Here is a 25,896-nt window from a genome sequence, read left to right on the forward strand (position 1 = left end):
GCACCTTTCTTGTGAACTGTTCTGGTTTTTGATGTTTCCAAAATATCAGGGAATCTGCCACATTTCAGACACTCATTTATTGTGCTGGCTATTGGTTCAGCAATCATTGTGATGGTTTCCTTCAAAATATTACATGATATGCCATGGATGTCTTGCAATTTCGACCTTCTGAAATTTCTTACAAAATTCACTATCTGTGATGGACTAACTTCCTTCCACTCAGTCATTCTGTGTTGTGTCAAAATGATGTTAGAAGATGGTTCCATATCATTGGCTGGTAAACTTGCTTGTATCTCCTCAGCAACTGTTGTAAAATAGTCATTGAAGTCATCGGGATTCAGTTCGAATTCTACTTCTTCTTTTTTGGGCCTATGACTATTTATTACACTCCATGCGGCCTTGCAGACATTGCTGGCTGATTTGATGTAATTTGCTGTGTGTTTCTTTTTAGCATCATTTACAGCACTTCTGTACCTTCTATTCATGTCTGTGTATTTAGAATACAATGAAGTTTGTTGCTCAGGTGAGTTGGCAGCTTTGTAGAAAAAGTATAGGAGTGTCACCAGGTCCTTCATGTTGCGAAGCTCTTTGGTAAACTAGGATTTGTCTCTGTGTAGTTTGGAGGTTATATTTTTATTTTCTTTTGTCTTTATATGCGTTTGAGGAAATACTTGATTGGAACTGTTAATGTAGACTGAGATGAGTTATCAAGTCTGAATTCTGGTCTTACATTATCAAGAATTGTCAACCAGTTTATGCGTTTAAGTTCTCCTCAAAGTATTGGAATGTGCTCCTCCCGGACTATTCTCTTGTAGAAGATATATTCAGCCCTTCCATGCTATTTCAGGTTGGACGCTGACAGTGCCAATTTGGGGTTGGACTTCCATCACAACAGCTCAGTGATCATAAATCATTGGGTCCACCACAGTTGTTTTATGTTCCCAGTAATCAAGGTTAAACTTGAATTTTAAAAAACTTTTGAAGTGAAAATGCACTTACTTAATGTATAGTGACGATCGTTTCGACCTGTTGTTGGTCATCATCAGACTGTGGGAATTCACTCAGATGACAAGGCTATGTGTGGTAAGGGATGAAGGTGGTGGAATAGGTTGTGGTGGGGGTTGGGTTGGTGGATATTTAGTGAGGCGGTATTTTTGAACTTTGGACTATTTTGTCAAAGAGTGTGTGGGAAGAGAAATTTATTTGATCATTTAGGAGACTGTTGGGAAACTGTTTTGTGTGGTTGTAGATTTCGTATTGTTCTAATACATTGAGTTTTCTGCTTTTTTGTGAGATATGGAGGATTTCAAGATTGGTGGCGATGTCTGTGTATGTGTGGTTTGTGGATATAATATGGTCAGCAAAGTTTGAGTGGCTATGTGGTTTATTAATGGCTCTGATGTGCTCTTTGTATCTTGTCTGAAAGTCACGTCCAGTCTGTCCGATATACAGTTTACTACAATCATTACATTTCAATTTGTAGATCATATTATATCCACAAACCACACATACACAGACATCGCCACCAATCTTGAAATCCTCCATATCTCACAAAAAAGCAGAAAACTCAATGTATTAGAACAATACGAAATCTACAACCACACAAAACAGTTTCCCAACAGTCTCCTAAATGATCAAATAAATTTCTCTTCCCACACACTCTTTGACAAAATAGTCCAAAGTTCAAAAATACCGCCTCACTAAATATCCACCAACCCAACCCCCACCACAACCTATTCCACCACCTTCATCCCTTACCACACATAGCCTTGTCATCTGAGTGAATTCCCACAGTCTGATGATGACCAACAACAGGTCGAAACGATCGTCACTATACATTAAGTAAGTGCATTTTCACTTCAAAAGTTTTTTAAAATTCAAGTTTAGTTTTAATAGTGAAAAAGTATGGATATACAACAGAGTAATCAAGGTTAGTTGCAATGTTATTCAGGACTACTGTACCTCTGGTTGGCGTCTTGTTGGCAGTGTAGAGCCCGTATTCTCGGAGTAGACATGTAAACCTGGAGCTAAGTTCGTTCTGGGTTTCAAGGTGAATATTGAAGTCACCACCTATAACAATTTTTTTGTTAAATCTAGATAGAAACTTTAGCAAGATCTCAAACTTCTCGAAAAATTGATCCAAACTACCATTAGGGGAACGATATACTGATACCACAATCATTGAGGGCTCAAGCAACTGTAAGGCAGCAATCTCCAGGACCAGTTCATCACAAAATTTATTAACATCGATTGTCTTATATTTCAGGGTCTTTTTTAAATATATTGCTGAACCACCGTTTGTATGGTGCTTCCTATAATTATAGGTGGCAGCTAGATTCAGGTTATTTAGGTCGCTATAAAATTCTGATTCCTCCTCTTTCAGCCAATGCTCAGTTATGCAGAAAATGTCAGTATTAATCTCATCAAATAAAAATTCAAGAAGGTCGAGTTTTGTTCTAATACACTGAACATTCAATACAATGATGGTAACTTTACCTCACTATTATATGAAGCACCACAGAGAAGAAGAAGAAAGAGAATTACTTCTATAGTGAGGTCCACGTTATTATGACAGTATTTGATCGACTTTGGTTTTGCTATCCTTGTCTATCATTTGACAAAGCCGGTGGTACTATCCTTTTCTAGGTCCACAACGATGCCAATTATGTTTTTGCCAGTGTAGAAATATAATTACTTATTGCAGAGAAGCGGCATCGCTATTCTCCTATCTTTATCCACTGCCATAATAACGTGGACCTCACTTTTGTGGAAGCGCTAAAAGGTACAAGCGCATGCGCTTTTTGTTACGATTTCCTTGAGGGAGAACCTATTTGCTTTGAAAGAATGACCAGGAAAGTGGGGAGAACATGGAACAAACTAGAAACTACACTACAAGCAGTGGCACAGTGGCAGTGGAAAGTGGATTGAATTTAATATCTCATCTGATTTGATAAATATTTCAGCTAAACTAAATCTATTATTCTATAAGTGAATGAATCCAAGTTTGTGATAGTGATGAAATGAGTAATTTGTGCAATATCATTCAGAAAAAATTGATAAATGTTCAATACTACATAGTTTTATGTGATGAAATGCATATGTTGTTCGTAACATAACCTGCATGTTGACTATTCCAATTAATTATTGAGATGTTACTCAGGATTTAATCTTCAAAAGTTCTCATTACTAGTGTATTTATCATGAAATCTTATTTTGGCACTTATGTTCATTGATAAAAATGGCATCTACTCAACCTGTAAGTCGTGGTAGCTCAAACCACCAACTAAGCCACCAAAGTCATCATCACCATCATCAGAGCAACCACCATCATCATCACAACAATAAACAATTCACCTTTAGAAATTATAAGCTTCTGGTAGATCCAGTTCTTGTGAAAGGTTCTACTAAATTGTATAGATATGATGGTCATGACCCAACTCTTCCTCCTGTTCAGTTGAGGGATCCAAGGAGTAATTTACCTCGCTATTGGACTAGATTGGAGTTCTTGGATCTACCAGTGCCAAGATTCAAGGTAAATATGAATGTAATTTGTTATTCTATCTCATAAAATATACTTATTTTCAGCCTATGCTTTTTGTAAGTACACAGGGGTCAAAAAAATGTATACACTGTTTGACAGTGAATATCTTCACGTGGTCACGCATTGAAGTTACAGTTTGCATGTAGACTTCTCTTGTCGCATTATATGTTGACAAAACATCGATCTATAATACCAAGTAAGGCCCAATTGACACAGAACAGACGTTGGGTAGAGACGTGGCGCGGGCATGGCACGGACAAGACGTAGGCGTGGCGTATTCAATGCACACCAGACGGGAGAGATATTTGGATTTTAATTTTATTCAGCTTCTTTTTGGCAGGCAACATTTCATTCAACAAGTGGCGAGCAAGTGGCGTGCCCGATTTTGTACGCCACGAGATACGGCCAAGAGACGTGGCACAGGCAAGAAAGTAGGTGCCCGCGCCACGTCTGATACCCTGGTTGGATAGACAACCGACATCATAGGTTCTGTATGTAATGAATAAGTATTCGTCCTTTGTTTCTCAATAATCAGTCCTGCGAATAATCCGAGATGACTGGACGATCTGTGGGTGGTTTCACTGAACCGCAGGCTAAACTTATTTGTGATACTTGTGTACCGATTTGACAGTGCTGTTGAATAGTCCCTCATCTCATGGTATATGCGCATACCATGTGACCATTTGAAGGTGTAGGATTAACGCAAGGATAGTGTATAGCAGGTTGCCTCGATCGCGTTTACATACGCGCATGAGCTGGCATGAGCCTACGTCAAACTCCGACCTCTCGGCCGGCAAACGCCGGCTTCCCATAAGAATTACATACAAAACACCGCGTCAAATATCAATTCCTCACATAAAAACCGCTGTATTGATAAAAAATATGAATATACGATTCAATTCAGAAAGAAACAAGCTTCACATCAATGTGTATTTTGAAAACATTAATTTATTTCGAAAAGTGTAGTAAGTCCTTCAATCTATCACTTTATTCAATCGGTGAAACCGATTCATATTTGTGAAAAGGCTGGTAACTTATTTGTTTTGGACTTATTTTCAACAATAATATGACAAAATAAAGCGATCATATTTAATTTTATGCTGGTCGACCAATTATATTTAAAAATGATTGTTTCTTATTTGACAATCGTTTGTGAAAATTTATAGTATCGTCGCCCGGAATGCTAGTTGCAAGCATTTGTATTTATGACTATTTGTTAACTTTTGACTATTGTTAACTTTATGACTATTGTTAACTTTATGACTATTTGTTAACTATTTGTTAGACTTTATTAATTGACAAATACCTAGAACCAATTAGCGAATTCATGGAACTGTTCACCATGGTTACAAGTTATTTTTAGAACGTTGAACTGTCTGGTTACTAATAATTATTTCAGTTGTCTACTGGAAAGCGTAGTGCCAACACGTTATTGTGTTTTTGTTTCTGCTCAGTGCAGTATTATTATTATTGACGATTATTAGTAGCCTATATTTTATTGTTTATTTCCATGGGACACAAATTCACAAAGGAAATATCATATATTATTCACGGTAGTATGTTATTTTTATTTCAATGTGTCCATGGGATACTTATGATTGCAAAGAATGTGTGAAGCAAGAATAGTTCTTAATTATAATTTAAATACTTCAACTAATTATAACTTTAAATAATATAACATTAATTATTTATGAAATGTTTCAACTACCTTACAGTACAGTAGTGTAATGCGCTTTATTTCTTGATAAAATAACAGCATTAAAGTCATTAAAAGTCGTGATTATTTATTTTTTATCATAATTAGGATAAATAAAAATCTTTATAATGATTAAATGATGTTCATACATTCTTAGGGCTTATCTAGACTGTTTATTTTTGTGATAAAGCTAGGCAACCGTTGATGGGTTCGCATTGTTTCAGGAGTTGTTGATAGAATAACGTTTATATCCTGAAATTCCAAAAGAAGCTGTTAGTTCTTTCCACAGACCTTCATAAGGATAAAATTTCTAAATGAGGATAGAATCTGTTTAAGAGAAAGAACCAAAACGATGCAGAAAAACTAAGAGAAAGTACAAAAACATATTTGAAATGGTATTATCAAATCAAATCGTGTGTTCAAACGATTTGTTTTAGACTCACCAGTAACATTTATAGGATTTTTACTGAAAATTGGTTTTGATATTGTTTCAAAGGGGATAAAATGCTGAACATTTTGATGTCAATCACTTCTATGTAGTGTTTATGGTTAATTTGCAATGAGGGCTCAAAGTTTGGTATTTTTACGTTTGAATGCATGTTAAGCCGGGCCGAGAGGTCGCAGCATGACGTCACACCATAGCAGGCTGCGTTCTCCACGCGTCTTATGTTATCCAGGCAATCTACTATATACAATTTTTGGGATTAACGTGTAGTTTCGCAGCCAAACTAACTGTACTGCAAATAAATAAAAAATCCGTCATACTGATTACTTGTAATTTTTCTGAATACACCCTAGATTAACGTGGGTGTCATAATTTCCAAGAACTAGATAACGACTGTACTAGTTTATTTACTCTTATAAAATGGTTACTTCGAATTCCTTATTCTATATTAACTAAATGTTTATTTTTCTTCAGATCGATTCAAATTATGTGGGTAACCCTCCGCCATTGGAAGTTACTATTTACAACCTCAATGACAACATTGACAATGCTTTTCTCAAAGATATGGTATGTATGTTTACCAAGTTTCTATTATATTTATGCTAATATTTCTTCAGAAAACCGTCTCTAACTTGATTTGTTCAATATGTACCGAACTTGTAGAGAGTTTGGAAATCAGCTCAATGTCACTTAAATTTCTTTCAGTTATATACAATAAAACATTTTGTTTGTATAACTTTTCATTTACAATATCTATCGCAAAATAAAAAAGCGTATTATAGACCGATATGTAGGCCTATATTGATGAAAGTTAATATCTGATTTTGTGAATTTATCTATGATTCCTGGACTAACGTCAGTGCTTTCAAAGTTAGTAATACAAAAGCTCTTCAAATACAAACTATGAAATACTATCTCATAATCATTGAATTTCATGGATTTTTTAATTCAATTTTTATAAACAGAATTATGATGAAAATTACTTTTTCCCATGAATACAGCATAAATAAGCTATTAAGGTATCCATGTTGAATGCGAATTTATAAAAATGGTCTTTCCAGATTTTGTTAGATGAATTTCATCCAAGTCTTATCAATTTATTATCTCGTACGTGACAAATAGACTTGGTCTGCTTCCATCATAGATCCATTTTTTCAACTTGATACTAACAGAATATCAATTATAGAGGCTTGATGCTCTTTTATTCATCAATAAACCTCTTGCTTCAATAAAATCATTCATGACAAACATTTCTTTTGAGAAAATCTAGTTTGAAATGTTCCTTAATACCGTTAACGTAAGGGGAATATTCCTAGTTCTCGAACAAAATGTAAAAATACACATACTAAACGAAAAATGATTCTGTTTTTTTTATGTATTTGAACACGACATGCAGTCGATTATTAAGTAAATATTAAAAACTTTTACTTACTGACTGGAGTACTTTCAATCGTCTGGCGATCATTTTCAACAGTGTAGACCGGAAAGTAAAAAGAAATGGACATGAATTAAATACAACAGAACAGTTTGAAATTTATAAAGCCACCATCCTAGACAGTAACAACATACTAAATGAACAGCTGAATTTCAAATCCAACAAACTTTTTGATCACATAATAAACACCACAAATCTTCCTAACCATCAAAACATTTCCGGTCTACACTGTTGAAAATGATCGCCAGACGATTGAAAGTACTCCAGTCAGTAAGTAAAAGTTTTTAATATTTACTTAATAATCGACTGCATGTCGTGTTCAAATACATAAAAAAAGTGTGTTTATACAAAGCAGCTCGGAATGGATCAAGAAATCATCACCTTTGATTCTGTTTTATTGATATCATATACATCTCAATCTAGCCCCTAATGCCTTGGCTTATTATCAATATTGGTCTATCACTGAATTTTTTTAAATCAAATCAATTGAAGCGAGTTATTTGGCATTACTGTTGTTCATTGATGATAAGCGATGAGTCACTTCCAGACATTACAAATTCAAATGGCTTCTCTCTTGTGCCCAAAAAAATACATTTTCACTTGATAAATATTATAATTAGAGGTTTTTAAAAAAAATCAGTAATGATTCACACTATTTCACTCACTGTTACCGTCAGAGGAGTTAAGGGGTTTCTTTGTTTACTCTATAATTTTGCGATAACCTCAATTAATATTAAAGTCATCCCCGGTCGATATTGTTATATATTACTTGTTGACGGATGTAATGAATTATCATAAGTAGACATTTCTACATCAATCAAGACAACATGAATAATGTAGGGTCTATTGGAATCCTGGATAATCCAGCAAATGTAATTCCCCAATGGTACCTGACAATATAGCTTACAGATCATCATCTGCAATAGTTGCCTATTAACATAGAATTAATATTAAAACAAGCTACGATTTCGATTATTTCGTGTTATTGTTTCTTGTTAAACTACTATCTTCAATGCATTCAATAAAAGCTTTTCATCATTTTCAATCTAAGTATTCATTTATAAGAATAGAATAGAATAAAATTTATTGCTTCTCATAAACAATAGTACAATATTAAATGATTCATGTATTTTTATCAATGAAGTATTTATAATGTGTTAATATTTTTAATATGAATGAAATTCCCACTGGTTTAAGATAGCCGAGTTTATAAGAATAGAATAGAGTAGAATAAAATTTATTGCTTCTCATAAACAACAGTACAATATTACAAGAAAAAACAAAACAAAGATATTAAGTTATTATCCATATTTATAAAATGCTATGGCTCAAAAATATAACAATGTAAGAATACAAAGAAATATTTCTCATTTGAACATCGTCATATGCAGTCATAATAATAGAATAGTGTGACACTATATTATATAATAATAGAAAAATAGAATAGTGACATCCAGTCAGATTAATCGAAAATAAAATTCAATCTTTATTTATTCATCATCAATTTCTTTGGTGAGGGCGACTCTTATTTATCAGGAAAAATAGAAAATAAGTTTTTAATAAAGCGTACTTAGATTTTCTATTTCCTGATTTATTTATTCATTACAGTAACTATTCCGATACTGGATTGCGAAAAACTAGGGGCAAGGAGAAGGGCTCTGTTTGGCTGTAAACAACCAGGTGAAGAATGGGATGTTAGTCTAGGGAAAAACTCCTGGTTCTTGTAAAGGACACAGGTATTGGTTTGCCCAACTAACATACTTGGGACACACAATAAGCTTCGGTTGACGTGTGAGGTTCTTTGAACCTATGCATCCTTGATTTCGTCCCTTCAAAACATAACATGACTATTCCGATGTATTCAGCTATTGATTTTCATAATCTCTGACCAGCAAGTTTTGTATATGATATTAGAAATATCATATCATTATTAGATATTATGAAAAGATTGTATTCATAACTATAATGTTTTTTCAGGTACGAAAGTTTGGAGTGATTGATGAGCTTCTCATTTACTATCATCCATTGACTAACAAACATTTGGGACTAGCAAGGATTGTGTTCGAAGAAACAAAGTCATCCAAGCTATGTGTAGAAAGATTGAACGATACGTCTGTTATGGGCAAAGTACTCAGGGTGTTTCTGGATCCGTTTGGTGAGCTATTGACATTTTATTTATCTATTTGCTGAGAGTGATGCAACATTTAATCCTATTAGTCCCAGATTTAATGGAAGATTCTAGTCCTATTACATCAAGTAAAAACGAAAACTTCAATTAGCCGCGATTTTGGATACAAGTATCATAGAACATTTTTATTGATGTCATCTTTCTTGCCTTTAAAATGATGTATCACACAATGGGTGTTTAGATTTGAAATACTCGAGTTACAACCTCCAAGTCACCCCCTTATGAGGGGTACGTCAAAAGGTAGAGTATCCGACCAATAACTTATCCTGAAAGTTACAGTATTATATCTACAACAGTCTCCAACTTATTGAAGGGTTCCCATACTTATGACTCACTCTTTATAGTAGATTTAATGGCTGATTATGTCGTCAAAGTTTCTGTGTTATTTTCATTGTTTATTGTTCTCATATCAATCAATCTTTGGAGAAAAAAATTTAAATGAAATAAAATAGAGATGAAAGGAATTAATAAATTTTATTACCTTGAAGAAAGATAAAGGAGAACTTAATTCCTTTGAAGGATATGAAATGAAATGATGAAATTTATTCCACGAAATATGCCAATTTTTATTTGTATTACGGGAACAAAAGTTGACCAAATGTAGCAGCATTTGTGGTCAACTTGAAAAATAATAATGATTATACCATTCTTAACCCCAGTGCGTGCCACCGCTTTGTTCCATACGTTTATCTGGATTTATGTATTGATGAATCTCACATCATGATTCATCAATAGATCCCTCATTCAATACCAAGGAGATGTCGAATAGAAAAGCGTTTGGTTGGAGACGACATCATTATATTTGCTGCATCTTCTGCTACAAAACTCAGCCACTAAAAGTGGACCACATCATCAAATTAATCATCATAGTGAGATATACGCTAAACTTTCTTCTTCTGTTGTAGAAGATGATTAATATGATGAATATTTACCATTTAATCTATTTCAACCCAATCCATTCAATGATAACTCCAAGCAGTTTTTCAAATTGTCATATTTGTCATAGATGACACCAGTGGCGGCTCCTCTCAAGGTTGCAGGGTTGCACAACCCCCAACAAATCAGGCAATAGAAAGAGACTTTCCTTTTTTAAAACTTCCCAATAACACCTCAATTTGATGATCATATTATTGAAAATTATTTTCTCAATTCCGACAAAATTCATACAGCAGGAAGCCAGAACAGATAGTCCAACATCTTGAATTTGCGCGGTCCGAAGAAGGAACGCATAGCATTTGCAACCCCCTATGACGCGTCGCTTATATGGGAGAATAACATTGGAAGCCTAAAATGCTGGCAAACCAGTTGGTTGCTATGACAACGGAAGACTTTTTGAGAATCGCATGGTTGCAGCGTTCCTACAAATGATTGGATATTTAGTTAGTAACAATAATTGAGAATGAAATTAAACTTGAGAAGTTTGTAAGACCTCCAAATCTTGAGAATTCCACACAAGCTGTAAGGGTTTGCTTGAGCGCGTAAGTACAAGCGGCAGTTGAAAAAATAATTGTGCTATTGTATTTCCAGGCTAATAATTTAAGACTGATCTGATGTAGAACAGTTTTGGGCTTTTTCTATTGTATCGTTTGAAACTTGTAACTTATTCATTTCACTTATTGTTATCTCTTACAATGACTTGGAATTTTGTTGGAAAAAATTATATAATTCAAGTTCTATGACAATTTAATAATCCCTATTTATTGCTTTCTTATTTACTATGAAAGTTAGGATTGGTATCTGCAACCTCCAAACTATGTTTACACCAGCCGCCACTGGATGACATATCTACTTAATGGAATTTCGAGCTCGGTTAATGACTATTTACAAAATACAGTACAAATAAAACCTACTCATTAAACAAACGTTAAACTTCTATTTGGTGCAAACTACATATAAATTCACCAAATATTTCGGCCTCAGTTGTCATGAAATTAACATCTTGGAAGTGACAATATAACCTTTCATTTGGGAAGTTTTCTTATTTATTATATTTAGGAGTAGAGCCGTTTTGGGCTAGGCCTGTTGCTCTCACAATCATATATTTATTATGATTTGTAATTCTAATCTATTTCACTTTCCATGACGAACTGCTACTTAATAATTAGTTTTTGAACTACCGGATGTTTCAAAAAGAATGACCCAATTCTAAACAGTTTATTTAAAAAAATGGTGTACACAAACCAATTTTTCATCAAATTACTCACAGAAGTATCAAGTTTATGATGATGTATTATAAGTGTTCTATGTGCCCTCCTTTTGAGGCTCGGACGACATCTAGACGGTAGCCAAATTCATCCCAGACTGTTCGCAGATATCTGTCTTCTTGGACTATAGCTACTGCATCAGTTATCCTGGTATCTAGCTCCTCAATATCAAGTGCTAAGGGAGGAACAACGTTAAAGATCGTGTTTATGTTCCTCCCTTAGCAATTGATGTTGATGAGCTAAAAACCAGGATAACTGATGCAGTAGCTACAGTCCGAGAAGACAGACATCTTGCGAACAGTCTGGGATGAATTTGGCTACCGTCTACATGTCTTCCGAGCTTCAAAAGGAGGACACATAGAACACGTATAATACATCTTCATCATAATAACTTGACACTTCTGTGAGTAATTTGATGAAAAATTGTTTTTTACACCATTTTTAAAATAAATATGGGTCATATTTATCATCATAAACTTGACACTTTTGTGAGTAATTTGATGAAAAATTGTTTTTTACACCATTTTTAAAAATATGTATGGGTCATATTTCTGTTTAAAATTGGGTCATTCTTTTTGAAACACCCGTTATTTTCAAGACCTCACAATCAAGTTTTTTTATAAAGGTTATTAAAAACTAGTACTCACGTGTGGAGTGCTTTCGGATTTTCAAATCAATTTTCAACACTGATTTGTAATTATATTGATGAATAAATAATTGAGATATTATTTGTTGCAGGTCATGAATGTCACCGTATTTTCACTGACTTTACGAAAGAGAAGAAAATTCCTAAAAAAGAAGACAAATATGACAGCTCTGTTGACAGTAAAAGAAACAAAGAGGAGGACATTGCACCAAAGCAATGTATGACTGCAAGTACAAATTCAGAAGAAAGCGTTGATGAATGGTCGGAGAAAGGAGAAAGTAAGAGTCGTGTGGACTACAGGGTAAACTATTCAACTCCTGATTCGGTATCGAGGGCAAGCTATTCCACCCCCGAATCGATATCCAGTGATCAGGGCTATCGAACAGCTACACCATCGTCTTCATCTTCGTCATCCTCATCGACTAGCGAGTTGACTTTCTCCTACCCGCCTCCAGTGCCACCGCCTCCCTTCCATCCACCGTTGCCTCCATACCATCAGATGATGCCGCCCCCAGTGGCACCTTGGACAGCTCCCGCCCCCTGGTGTCCAATCCGCCCCCCTCTGCCGCCGCCTCCACCAATGCATCACCACCACCCCCACCCCCATCCTCACATGCACCACCCTCCACTCACCTTCAGTTGGAACTCGCATTCGCCCGCTTTCCCAGTTCACGTCGACAGTCCACCCTGAGGAGGTCTCCAAGAGTTTGGATTTAGATACTAGGATTGAGATGTTACTGAAGGAGAGGTCAGATGGTAATGCTCCCTCGTTTCTCAGCATCATGAGTAGTGATTCCGAGGAAGAAAAAGAGAAAGTAGTGCCGAAAAGTACTGCGAAAGTCAAGTCGAAGACGAAATCCAGCCGGAGAAAGAAATCTGTGGATTCCGATGAAGAACTGAACGTACCGCCTCCACCTGGTGTTGACGATGAGGCTGATCTGCCACTCTCACAGCCTCCTTCGCCCTTCCTCTCAATGGAGATCTACCTGGAATGCTTCAGAAAAGGCGCGCAAGCCGCCAAGAAGGCCGAGCTGCAAAATGTTTCTAACGACCCGATCCACAGTGAGATCAGTTCGAGTGACGATGAAATACTGAATCGCATGAGTCCCAAGTCTGACCACAAGATGACTCCGACTAACGACGAGTTGGATGATCGGATGAGTCTGTCCAGTCTGAGTTCGAATGAGGGTGGAATAGAGGAGCTGCCTCCGATCGAAATGCCTCCGATCGAACTGCCTCCCATGTCAGTGCCGCCTCCGTTCCCTATCTTCACCGCCCCTCCGCCAGTATTCTTCCCTGCTCCTCTTCCTCCTAATCCACCCTTCTGGCCTAATGCTCCGCCTCCTCCTCTTACCTCTTTGCCACCTCCTCCCCCCAACATGCCTCCTCCACCGCGGCTCATTCTCAACTTCACTCAACCGCCCCCAATCATCACTGATCCGCATATGAGAACCATAAAGTAAGTTCATTATTTCACTTCTCTCATTAGACATATTTTATTTATCATAAGGTTTATCCATAGAGAAACAATAGCAGAAGTAGATATCCCATTGTATAGGGCGTTTATCTTATAAACTCCAATCATATTTGAGAGAAGATATGATAAATAAGATAAATCTTATTAATAAAATAAATCTTATAAGATTAATAATGATCATCATAATCATCATCTTCTTACAAGGATTAGGCTCTATTGGCCTGTACCGGCATCCATTTCTTTCTCGGTCTTCCTATGCCTCGCTTTCCTTCGGGTTTGTACTTCTATGCTAATATTGGGAGCCTGTTGGGTGGCATTCCGAATAAATGAGTAGACCAATTTTCCCGATATTTCTTCAGAATATCCAATAGCGGTTCTACATTCAATTTAGCTCTAATGTTAAAAATGATTAGTTGAATAAATAGAATAGAATAGAATGGCTGCCTTTATTTTTACCTAGGAGGGCGGAGTTAGGGCGCAGCCGGCCCTCTCTTACACTCAACCCTCCAATACAACGCTAAATAATTGCTAGATTAAACAAATTAAACCATTAAAAAACAATAGCGAAAGTAGATATCCCATTGTATAGGGCGTTTATGTCGCAACTATTACTGCTATCTCAAGCCGATAGTCCACGTAGTTCTTTCCCGTGAAGCTTTATGACGCTGGTAGTCTCTCATATTGTGCCGTTTATACACTCTTACCTGGTCAAAACAGTGAAAATCGACAATAATCGGCTTGAGATAACATTAAAAGTTGCGACATAAACGCCCTATACCATGGAATATTTACTTACGCTATTGTTTCTCTATGGTTTATCTTATTTATTCAACTAATCATTTTTAACATTAGAGCTGAATTGAATGTAGAACCGCTATTGGATATTGTGAAGAAATATCGGGAAAATTGGTCTACTCATTTATTCGGAATGCCATCCAATAGGCTCCCAATATTAGCGTGGGAGTACAAACCCGAAGGAAAGCGAGGCATAGGAAAACCAATAAAGAAATGGATGCCGGTACAGGCCAATAGTGCCTAATCCTCGTAAGAAGATGATGATCATTATTATTCTTATAAGGTTTATTTTATTCATAATATTTATCATATCTTCTCTCAAATAAGATTATGTTTATAAGATTTATCATATCTTCTATCACATATCATTGATTCAATCGCAAGCTGCGTGCAGACTTACGCGCCACAAACACTCGCATTTCAGCTTATTATATCTGTATTTGTACAGAAACAGTAAGATAACCATATAATAAGCATAGTATCAGCTGATGAAAAGCGAAATGCGCGTATTACTGGCACATAATTTTGTACGCACCTTTAGGCTTATCTCAAAAGTAACTTTTTATATCTTTATCTTACTGCATCTGTACAAATAAAGATATAATATGCTTAGCACCAGCTGATGAAAAGTGAAATGTGCATGTTCATGGCGCGTAAGGGTGTGATCACAGTGGATGTGTATATGTGCAAGTACATAACCAAGCGTGCAGATGAGAAACAACATCTGATAATCTGAACCATGGATATCAAAATCAAAATCTTTATTTTGCCAAAATACAAAATCACTTGAAATACTTCAAATCATTAATACAATAATAACTGAAATATTCAGTAGATACATAATCATCAAAATGAATAATACATTTCGATTGAATAAATAGAATTAACACAGCTAGCAAAGCGAACTTGTGCGCTAGCTGTGAGTTCATTTTCGATATATATATATATATTTTTTTAAACTTTCTTGCAAAATGATAAAACTACAAACAATAAGATTAGTATTGAATTATATGATTCATAATTTGAAATCCACATCTACGAAGATTGCTCTTCTCTTTCTTACAATTATATTTATAAACTTGGTAACTTTCAATGTTCTGTAAACTTAATATGTACTGTACTAGTATTAATATGTACCTGTAATAGTATTTTGATACTAGTAAAGTGATTTCATACTAGTCACTTTTGACAAGCAAGTAAATAGGATCTATCTCATACTATTCAATTTTTGTTTTCAGCGCTGTTATAGACAAAATAGCATGCGAGCTCAAACAAATTCTCAAAAAAGACTTTAATAAGAAAATGGTTGAAAATACTGCTTTCAAAGCATATGAAAGCTGGTGGGATGAACAATCTGCCATTTCCAAGGTATGTTTCGCTATATTATTCTTGCATTAGATACTGAATAATATTGTTTTGAAAAATATATATTTTCAATGATTAAGTGATACATTTCCAAGACAGATTAAATAGTTTGTTATTTAGTTATATTTATAAATTGTTAAAAAACGATATGGCAACTTTGCGAAGCTAGAAAACGATCTGCTTTGTCGAATGATAGACAAGGATAGCAACACCAATGTTTATCAAATACTGCCATTTTTAATGAATGAATAATTTCAATGAATAAATATACACCCCACTATAAATTATATGTGTTGGGGTATAAGTAATTAGTTGCTTATTGCGTGTTATAATTACTATTTACAAACTTCATTCACTGATATGGACCTCACTATAGTGTCTAAAGTATTGGTAATGCCATTAGTAAAATAATAATTCATTTTATTACGTTACATTACTTTCTCAAATAATGTTTTTTAATTAATAAAGTAAGGCAGAGGTTCCCAAGCTAGTGCCAGATGCGCCGCCGTTGTCTATCAAAGAGTCACACTACAAAACAGTGCGGATAAGTCTGTGGTTTTTCTGCTGTTGCAGTCATAAAATCCAATTATAGTGTAAGGCTTAACATTGAAAATGGAATTCGGGTTGATATATCAAAATTTACTCTCAGGTACATTTAACTTGAAAAAGCCAAACGAGTGCATCCCTCCCATTAAATCAGACTCCGATTAGACTGCTGCCATGGACTTTGCTGATTTAAGTGTAACATTTTTCAAGTAAGCCCTTTATTTATATTTATATCATAAAATTTCTTAAAAAGAGATGTTTTTCTTATGGCGGTTTCAAGTTGATGTTTTTTTTGCAATAAATCAAGTACAATACAATTATTCTTGTGTGTTTAATGTTGTTTATTAAATCCTGAGGCACGTCTTGTTGAAAGAATAGTAACAATCTTATTTGCAATGTTATGTAAAGTATATTAACAAAAAACTATTAATAAATATAAACTAAAAATTTGATTATAATAAATAATGCAATGCAAAACAAATAAGTTATACTAGGTGCGCCGCCAAGCCATGTCTGTACTCAAAGGGAGCCGTGGGTCAAAAAAGTTTGGGAACCTCTGCAGTAAGTTATCTTTGTGTGATGTTTTATGATGGTTGAAAAATATTTGTTTTCAATCACAGTTTTCTTAAATTGGCACTGCTTGTACTAGAGGGGATTTCTATAACTAAATCGTTAATTTATATCTGTAGAATGCACCTCCAGCTGATACTAGTCAGCAGCAGCAGACAACCACAGGACCTGGCAACGCTGCAGTTAGCAGCGAGAGTAAAATCTCTTCGATATTTGAGACGAACAAAGATAGTATCGATCCTATCGCCAGTGGTCTGGGGCTGGGCTTCAGAGCTGCACTTCCTAAGATGCCTTCGTTTAGAGTGAGTACTGTCAACATCTAAATTTATTCCAACTATGATTTATTTATTATTTATTTATTTACAATGCAAATGACACTAATTTAATAACATTGGAAGATAAAATAATAAGGTAGTCCTTGTGCTATTTTTCTTCAAAATTTATAGGTGACAAAGTCCAAGATAAGGTTAGAATTTCACTTGTACAATTTTTATAAAATTTCAGTCCAAAATAAACATGAAAAACTATAAATTTTGAATTTAGATGGCTTGAATTAATAAGAAAATTAATTAATTGAATTAATTAGAAATATTCCACTCAATTACCACTTATCATGAATAATATTGAGTTATTTAAGAAAATTTGGAACCATTCAAGAAACACAAACTTGTAAACACTGATAATTTATCAATAATGCTGAATAGAATAGAATAGAATAAGTTTTAATGTAACCGCTTCTGAGGTCTTCAGAAGCATTACCTCCGTCACAATGTACAGCAAATGTCACACATACAATACAATAATTGGAAAGATACTATTCTAAAAGAACAACAATATCATGATATATTAATGTCATGTCCAAACAAAGAAAGATATTAAAATATATATATATTCAAATATAAGATATTCTGGTCTTGAAATATAATGCAGTCACACAAATAAAAACGAACAAACAGAAAAAAAGTAGCAGTAGTTGATACAGTATGTACTTAATGTAGGTACCTCAACATAATATTAATAATTTTACAAAGTCCTAGCCAGTTCATAGAACTCCTGAAAAGTGTAAATGGCGTTACTGATTAGGAATATCTTCAGCCTCTGCTTGAAAACTAGATTTGGCAAACCTCTAAATTGTTCAGAGAGCATATTAAAAAGCTTCACACCAATGAATAGAAATGTTTTTTGCGTGCTAGAATACTCGTAGCGGATGCTGATAAAATTATTCCTGCCTCTAGTCTGATGCTCATGGGATACTCCCTGCCCAACAAAACCATTCAAATTCTCCTTCACATAGGTCAGACACTGAAGAACAAAAATAGAGGGAAATGTCAGTATTTCTAATTCTTTGAATTAGACTAGAAGAAAGACTAGATTTTGTCTAGCCACAGATTTCTGTAGTAATATAGGGTTGGGCAGGTAGGTATGGATGATTTGAAATAACAGTTACACACTCATTTTTGAACGAAACTCAAAATTTATTTTTTTAATGTGTACTTTGGATGTTGTCATTAAACAAATTAAAACATTATGCACGAAAAATAACATATGTTAAAAGCTGTTTGTTTTTGTCCATACACTCCTGTAGACGTTGTGTGGAGTTGTCCGTACTCCTCTGAAGCATTACACATGGTACTGCTCGAATATATTGTGTTACTGTTCCGGGAACGCGCCAACTAGTCTCCCCGACAGTAACGCTCCTAAAACCACATTCGAGGGGATTTACTGACGGCGTCAACTGAGCTCCTGAGAGAGGAGCTTTACTGACGGGGAGACTAGTTGTCGTCAGCGGCCGAGGAGCTTAGTTTTCTACGGTCCCGACAACTAGTCCCCTCTCAACCAGTAGGGGATTTACTGTCGGGGAGACTAGTTGACGCTAGCGTGCAAGGAGCTTGATTGTTGTCACCGAACCCAACAACCAAGCTCCTTGCACGAAACTATTTTGTGAAAAATCACTATAAGGAAATGATGATTGATGTTAAAAATTAGAAATTGATTTCCTGAAAAATTTACTTTTACGGACTTAGTGGATTTTCCTTTTATGGATTCCACTTTCCTTTGATTCCACTTGTCAGCTGATTGATTATGAATAATTCTACAGCAATGGTTTACAAAACATCCCTCGGCGTGGGTTGCTTTTCGTGGATTAGCGTGGGTCTACTTTGCGGCGGGCCTCAGGACTCGCTGCCACACAACCCTTTACATTTCATATTAGAAGAAAATACTATATTAGATAATCAAGATCAACTTTGATCAATCACAATTAATCAAAAGTATAGTTACAAATTAATGAATAGTTATTCTATTCAAAAGAAAACAGTGACAAATCAATGTAGAATTATTCCTACAATTCACATTACAAGGAAAAACAAAAATATAAGAGTATAAGGTTTCAATCTGAAGTTTTGAATGCTATAAGTTGAAGACTGAACAGTAGATCAGAGTTTTGCTTGATGATATTTGTTATATTCTATGCATACATGTATGCAGGAATCACTTGCGAGATGTATAAACTCATTCTGAAACTGCTTGTCATTCAATAAGGAACATTTCCAAGTCAGTTGAATTCGGGAAGAGAAATAGTTTATTTTTTAATTTTATGTTTGCAGTGATAGAAGTGACAACTCCAACAAGCTTTTCTTCTAATAATCGAATTCATAGAATGTGTACAACAGTATCTGTGATTGTACTACTTCCCCGCCCGCTTCAAGCTGGTTTCAATAGGGTATTAGCTGTCGGGGAGACTAGCTGTCGGGGAGACTAGTTGTCGGGTACGATCACGACAACCAGACACCTCATAGGCCTATCCAGCAGGGGATTTACTGTCGGGGAGACTAGTTGTCGTGAGCATGTGAGGAGCTTAGTTGTCGCCGACAGCTAGGCTCCTTCGTTTCAGTAGGGGATTTACTGTCGGGGAGACTAGTTGACGGCAGTGGTATATTTTGCCAGGGGGATTTACGGACGCCTGTGATCAAAATAGCGAGGAGACTAGTTGTCGGGGAGACAGGTTGGCGGCGACCAATTGTTCCACTCAGGGCTCCAAGGGTTCGTGGTTTGTTTATGTATGTATACACGTGCTTTTAGTTAGCCCCATAAAAAATAGTCACAAGGTGACAGGTCCGGTAACTGAGGACGCCACTCTTCATCTCCATGCAACAAAATATGGCGTCCAGGGAAGGTATGCCTTAGAAATCCATAGCTGCTCTCGAGGCATGTTGTTGAAACCATACAGTATTAACGTTGATACGTCGTCTACTCAACTGTGGCAGAAAAAATTACGCAGCATCGTCTGGTAACCGTTTTCTCGAAAAAAGTAAGGGCCAATAATTAGTTTTGTGGGGCTACCTAAAAGCACGTGTAAACATAAACAAACCACGAACTCTTGAAGGTCTGAGTAGAACAATAACACGATAAATTCGAGCGGTACCTCGTGCAATAGATAATTTTCGTTAAAAACACTTGACTCACATGGGCTAATTTTCAACAAATTAATAAAAACAATATAAAAATCTTGAAGTACTTTTTATTTTTTAAAAACTTTAAAATAATTCACAAACTAGTTTCGACCCTAACTTAGGCCATTTTCAAGTTGAAATTGGCCTAACAGATTAGGTTATTGAAATTGAAATTAACTGTATTGAAATTAACAATATAAAAATCTTGAATTACCCTTTATTTTTTAGTTACTTTAACTCAACAACTAGTTGTTGAATTATTTATTTTAAAGTTTTTAAAAAATAAAGGCTAGTTCAAGATTTTTATATTGTTAATTCTAATACAGTTAATTTTAATTGTTAATTTCAATTTCAATTGACCTAATTTGTTAGGCCAATTTCAAGTTGAGGTTAGGTTAAGTTAGGGTCGAAACTAGTTGTTGAATTATTTTTTAAAAACCCTTCATTTTTTAAAAACTTTAAAATAATTCAACAACTAGTTTCGACCCTAACTTAGGCCACAAGAACTAAGAACAAAAAAAAGGTAGTTCAAGATTTTTATATTGTTTTTATTGATAATTTTCGTTGTATAGCCTACTAAATTGTTCGTCAATTTAGTCTACTAATCTATGTAGGCTGAAAAACTTTCCACAATATCTAAAATACAATAAAAATGCCTCCAATCTCTTCATGATTTTTGTCAAATTTTGAGTCCAAGATATTTATAAATATGAGTTGAAATTAGTTGTGATTTGAAAAGATAATAAGGGTACTTGATAACTTTTATCGTTTCTAAATTACTAATACACAACCTTCAATTGCAGAGAAAAATTAAGGCCCCTTCACCAGTACCGATGGATGAGTCATCAATACAGGATGTTGAGGACATCATTCAACGGTCTGATAACGAATCACAGGTATTTGAAAATTTTACTCTTTTCACAATTATATTACTCACTGTTTACAAAGGGTATTACATTATCCTTTTCACATTTTTCATCTAAGAATATACAAATCATGACATAAAAAAATCATTCAAACTGTGTTGGATATCAATTATCTGATGGACCACCATTGGCTTTTGGCCCACACTAGGTCGAAACGATCGTCACTGTATGAGGACTTATTCCACATCAAAAGTATTTTTGAATACCACAAAGATCAAAGTTAAGTTTTTCTCAATCTATCACAAGAATTTATAGTACAAAAATGTATTTACCGCATAAAAAGTCTCCAATTATGAACTTTTGGTTACAAATTATTACTCTCACTTTAGAGCATAGTTGTTATGTAATGTTGTCAATTTTTTCAAATTTATTTATTCGTTCTATAATATATCATTTAATTGATTGTTGAGTATATTCTACTGGGTATATCGATAATAAAACAGATAGAGATGATTGTCATTAAAAAGAAGAAATGATCCCTAGTCAATAGCGTTGTCAAAATATAAATAATGAAAGAATACACTTAATTACTTGTACCCTACACTTAATTAGATGTACCTTTTAATTTTGAATTGTTACATCCAGACATAGAGAAAATAGAGAAAAGATGGCCTTATAAGATAACCCATTGTATAGGGTCTTAATGTTCTAAATTCTACTGTTAACTCAAGCCGATAGTCTAGCGTATGACGCTGGTAGTCTCTCGATTGGTAGAGAGTTAGTGGGAAGGATATTTTGAATATTCTTTCCAAAGAATGGACATTGATATGTCCAAACCTCCGCCAATTTATGTAGAACAATATTATCTATAGCTATTACCAATTGCTTTTTTCATATCATATGTAATTCAATAATTATTTTCTTAGTCTGTATTATGTAAATTCATCTATAATTTTTCTGTATTGTAAGCTATTGTATATAAGTGTAAAAGCCAGTATATATTGTAATCTACATAAAGTACTCAATCAATCAATATTGTGCCGTTCAATCAGAAGTCATAAAGTCGAAAGACTGGAGTATTCTCGACTGGAGTCGTACGATTTGAGTCTAGGTAGTGTGAGTTGAGCCTAAGGCAAGGCGCACACCAGTTAGTCAAGACAAGACATGATCAGACACGTTTAGTCACAATACTTCACATTGTTTCTTATGAAGACATGTCTAATTGCAATGACTTATCAGTGTGAGTTGCGTCATAAGCAGCTATGTGAAGTATTGTGACTAAACGTGTCTGATCTTGGCTTGTCTTGTCTTGACTAACTGGCCTTAGTCTCCAAGATGTTCAAGCGATATTGGAAAGGCATGTGTTCAACAAACATAATTCTGGCTATCACAGTGATTTCACCAATCCTTAGTCATAAAATATGTTGAACTAGTCACACACACATTGATTTTTGGACGTACGATGTTTGCCATAAATTTTATCAGATTAAAACGATGATGACAAACAGATGATGATTGTCAAGTACCATTAAACATAACTTGTAAAACTGGCAAACAAATGATATGTTCATGTGTTTGCCAAGTTCCGTTAAATCTGGTGGAATTAATAAGGACGGCAAAGAATCGCACGTCCAAAATCGATGTATGTGTAACTGATCATACTCGGCCAAAACAGTAATCATAGACAGTAATCGGCTTGAGTTAACAAAAAATCGGCTTGAAATTTTGAACATAAACAACCTATATCATGGGATATCTTATTATGCTAGTATCTTTACTTAATATAGGGGCACCGAGCTTCGCTAGTTATTTATTTATTTATTTATAAACAGAACACAATTCTTTAAAATGATTGGGAAAGGGCTAACAGGCACAGCCCAAAACTCTTTCTTCCCTGAATTTTGATTTATACACTATAAATATTTCAAAAAGTAGGTTATGAACTTGAATTCAGGTTCAATTTTCAAAACATTTGAAAACAGAAAAGTTCTAATTTAGATTGTTTTGATTGAATAACAAAATAACACTCAATAATCACTTAAAACTGTAAAATAATTATCAACTTTGAAAATTATGATATGTTCTAATTTAGAATGATATACCAAGTCATGTCAACAAATCAGATTATTTTGATCAAGTCGATTAAAATTTCTAGATATTTTTTAACAAAATAACACTCAATAATCACTTAAAACTGTAAAATAATTATCAACTTTGAAAATTATGATATGTTCTAATTTAGAATGATATACCATGTCATGTCAACAAATCAGATTATTTTGATCAAGTCGATTTAAATTTCTAGATATTTTTTAACAAAATAACACTCAATAATCACTTAAAACTGTAAAATAATTATCAACTTTGAAAATTATGATATGTTCTAATTTAGAATGATATACCATGTCATGTCAACAAATCAGATTATTTTGATCAAGTCGATTAAAATTTCTAGATATTTTTTCTCGTGAGATAAGCTGAATGATTGCAAATAGTTTAACAGCTGACCATAATTTTGTCTCTTCCACACAGTCTGTTATCGACAGACGACGAAATTATCATGTGTTTTTTCAAGGATGAATTATTATTATCCTTTTCATGTCCTTCAGCGAGTTTTACCAGGGATGAGACCTAGTGCAATCGAATTTTTATATCATAAACGTACTATGTTCCAAATTTCGTGAAAATCATTAGAGCCGTTTTCGAGATCTGTTGGACATAAATAACCAAATATATAAATATATACAGAAATTGCTCTCTTAATATTTACTTATAGGATAATCCAGTGAATAATTATGGATTATCAAAAATGAATGTTTCAGGATGCACACGATGTGTCAAATACTCGAACAAAAGCAGAAAAGCATGTATCACCGCTTCCCTCTTCATCCTCCTCTTCCTCATCCTCTTCGTCCTCATCCTCTTCTTCATCCTCTTCCTCGGATTCAGACTCAAGCACTTCTGAGGATGAAGCTGAAGAATCTGCTGTTGAAGAGCCCGCCAAAGAAAGTGCACCTAAAAAAATCGACATGATCGACGTTCTTGACATCGAGGAATATTGGTAAGTCAATCGGTCCACATAATGGGCCGAATAAAAACTGAGTATATGCTCATGAGCATGAGCATGGAGCATTAGGTAGAAACATTAAGCTACGTTTACCCTATGTAGATGGAGAGCTATATAGCTCTGTCATATAGCAGAGCTATATAAAATTTGAGCTATATATAGCTCTGTCAGCTACATATAGCTCTGCTATAAGTAGATTTAACGCTAATTTTATGTAGCAGAGCTATATGTAGCTCTGCTAGATGTAGCTCTGTTACATGCCAATTTTTGTTAACAGCAGAGCTAGATGCAGCTGATCTGTCCTTGAAGGAAGGCTGCCGCAGCTGTTTACTGCTGTTTGCAGCTATTTAGTGCCTGCTGGGTTTACACTAGATATACTGTACTCTTTTGTTGTCAGAGTGCTAGTAGGTTACTGCGCATTGCGAGCATTTCTTTTTTATTTATATATTATTGTGCAATGATGGAGAGTGAATTTGACTGGAATAGAGACAAAATTATCCAATATCTTCTTTTTATTCTCTATGCTGCCATTTTGATGCCATTACTTGTAGCAGTGCTACATATAGTTTGGAATAAACCAGTATTCATTGCTCAGTTCCCAGCCAGATGCCGAACAAGAAGGTGCAGCAGCCGCAGCTACTGTGATATTTTTAGCACAGAAAAGAGAAAGAAGATATTGGATAATTTTGTCTCTATTCCAGTCAAATTACTCACTCTCCATTATTGCACAATAATATATAAATCAAAAAGAAATGCTCGCAATGCGCAGTAACCTACTAGCACTCTGACAACAAAAGAGTACAGTATATCTAGTGTAAACCCAGCAGGCACTAAATAGCTGCAAACAGCAGTAAACAGCTGCGGCAGCCTTCCTTCAAGGACAGATCAGCTGCATCTAGCTCTGCTGTTAACAAAAATTGGCATGTAACAGAGCTACATCTAGCTCAGATTCTCTTTGATGTTTTACCGAAAATTTTGGATAGCTCATTTTCTGCTATATAGCTGAGAAAATAGGCTTAAAACTGCTACATAGCCAGGCTATATAGCAGATCTCCAGTGTCACTTTTTGAACTTGTAGCAGAGCTATATAGCACACTGCTACATGTAGTTATGCATACATGCATACTTGTTGGTGATAATTTCTAGTATTATAGATACAGGTCTAGATAATTACTAGTATGCATGTATGCATAGCTACATGTAGCTCTGCTATATAGCTCTGCTACATAGTATAAACCTAGCTTTAAGCATTTGCTCCTTTTTATAGGAATAAGCTTTACCTTATACTCTTACCTTATGCTTCTGAACACTGGAGCAAATGCTTATGTATTTTAAAGATTTTAGTCAACTTTTGAATTAAAATTTTATATAAAATGAATGTATGTTGCAATCTTGAAGTCCAAGTTCACAAGAACAGCTTCACTTCACCAATGTGGACCCTTCTTCAAACTTTGTTGATTCAAGTAGATGTTGAACATGTTTGACTTTTGGATTCAACTTGAATCTTGAAGGTACAATCCAACCTACAAATAGGGAAATAAGATAAAACCAGTTGTCAGTCACTGTAGAATGTATAAAAACAACTAAATAGAAAAGTACGAAA

General features: G+C 34.8%; 1 protein-coding gene across 1 annotated transcript in view; it reads left to right on the top strand.

The window, feature by feature from the left end:
• Positions 1-2,887: 2,887 nt before the first annotated feature.
• LOC111045073 (histone-lysine N-methyltransferase SETD1B-A) overlaps positions 2,888-25,896 on the top strand; it is a 59,164-nt gene continuing 36,155 nt past the window's right edge. The window contains 9 exon segments of the mRNA XM_022330380.2: positions 2,888-3,532; positions 6,157-6,249; positions 9,095-9,272; positions 12,248-12,844; positions 12,846-13,614; positions 15,666-15,795; positions 17,028-17,210; positions 21,164-21,256; positions 24,049-24,287. Of these exon segments, the coding sequence (XP_022186072.2) occupies positions 3,239-3,532; positions 6,157-6,249; positions 9,095-9,272; positions 12,248-12,844; positions 12,846-13,614; positions 15,666-15,795; positions 17,028-17,210; positions 21,164-21,256; positions 24,049-24,287 (2,576 nt within the window). The 5' untranslated portion in view covers positions 2,888-3,238.

Source organism: Nilaparvata lugens, chromosome X (assembly GCF_014356525.2).
Source record: "Nilaparvata lugens isolate BPH chromosome X, ASM1435652v1, whole genome shotgun sequence".
NCBI classification, from domain to species: domain Eukaryota; kingdom Metazoa; phylum Arthropoda; class Insecta; order Hemiptera; family Delphacidae; genus Nilaparvata; species Nilaparvata lugens.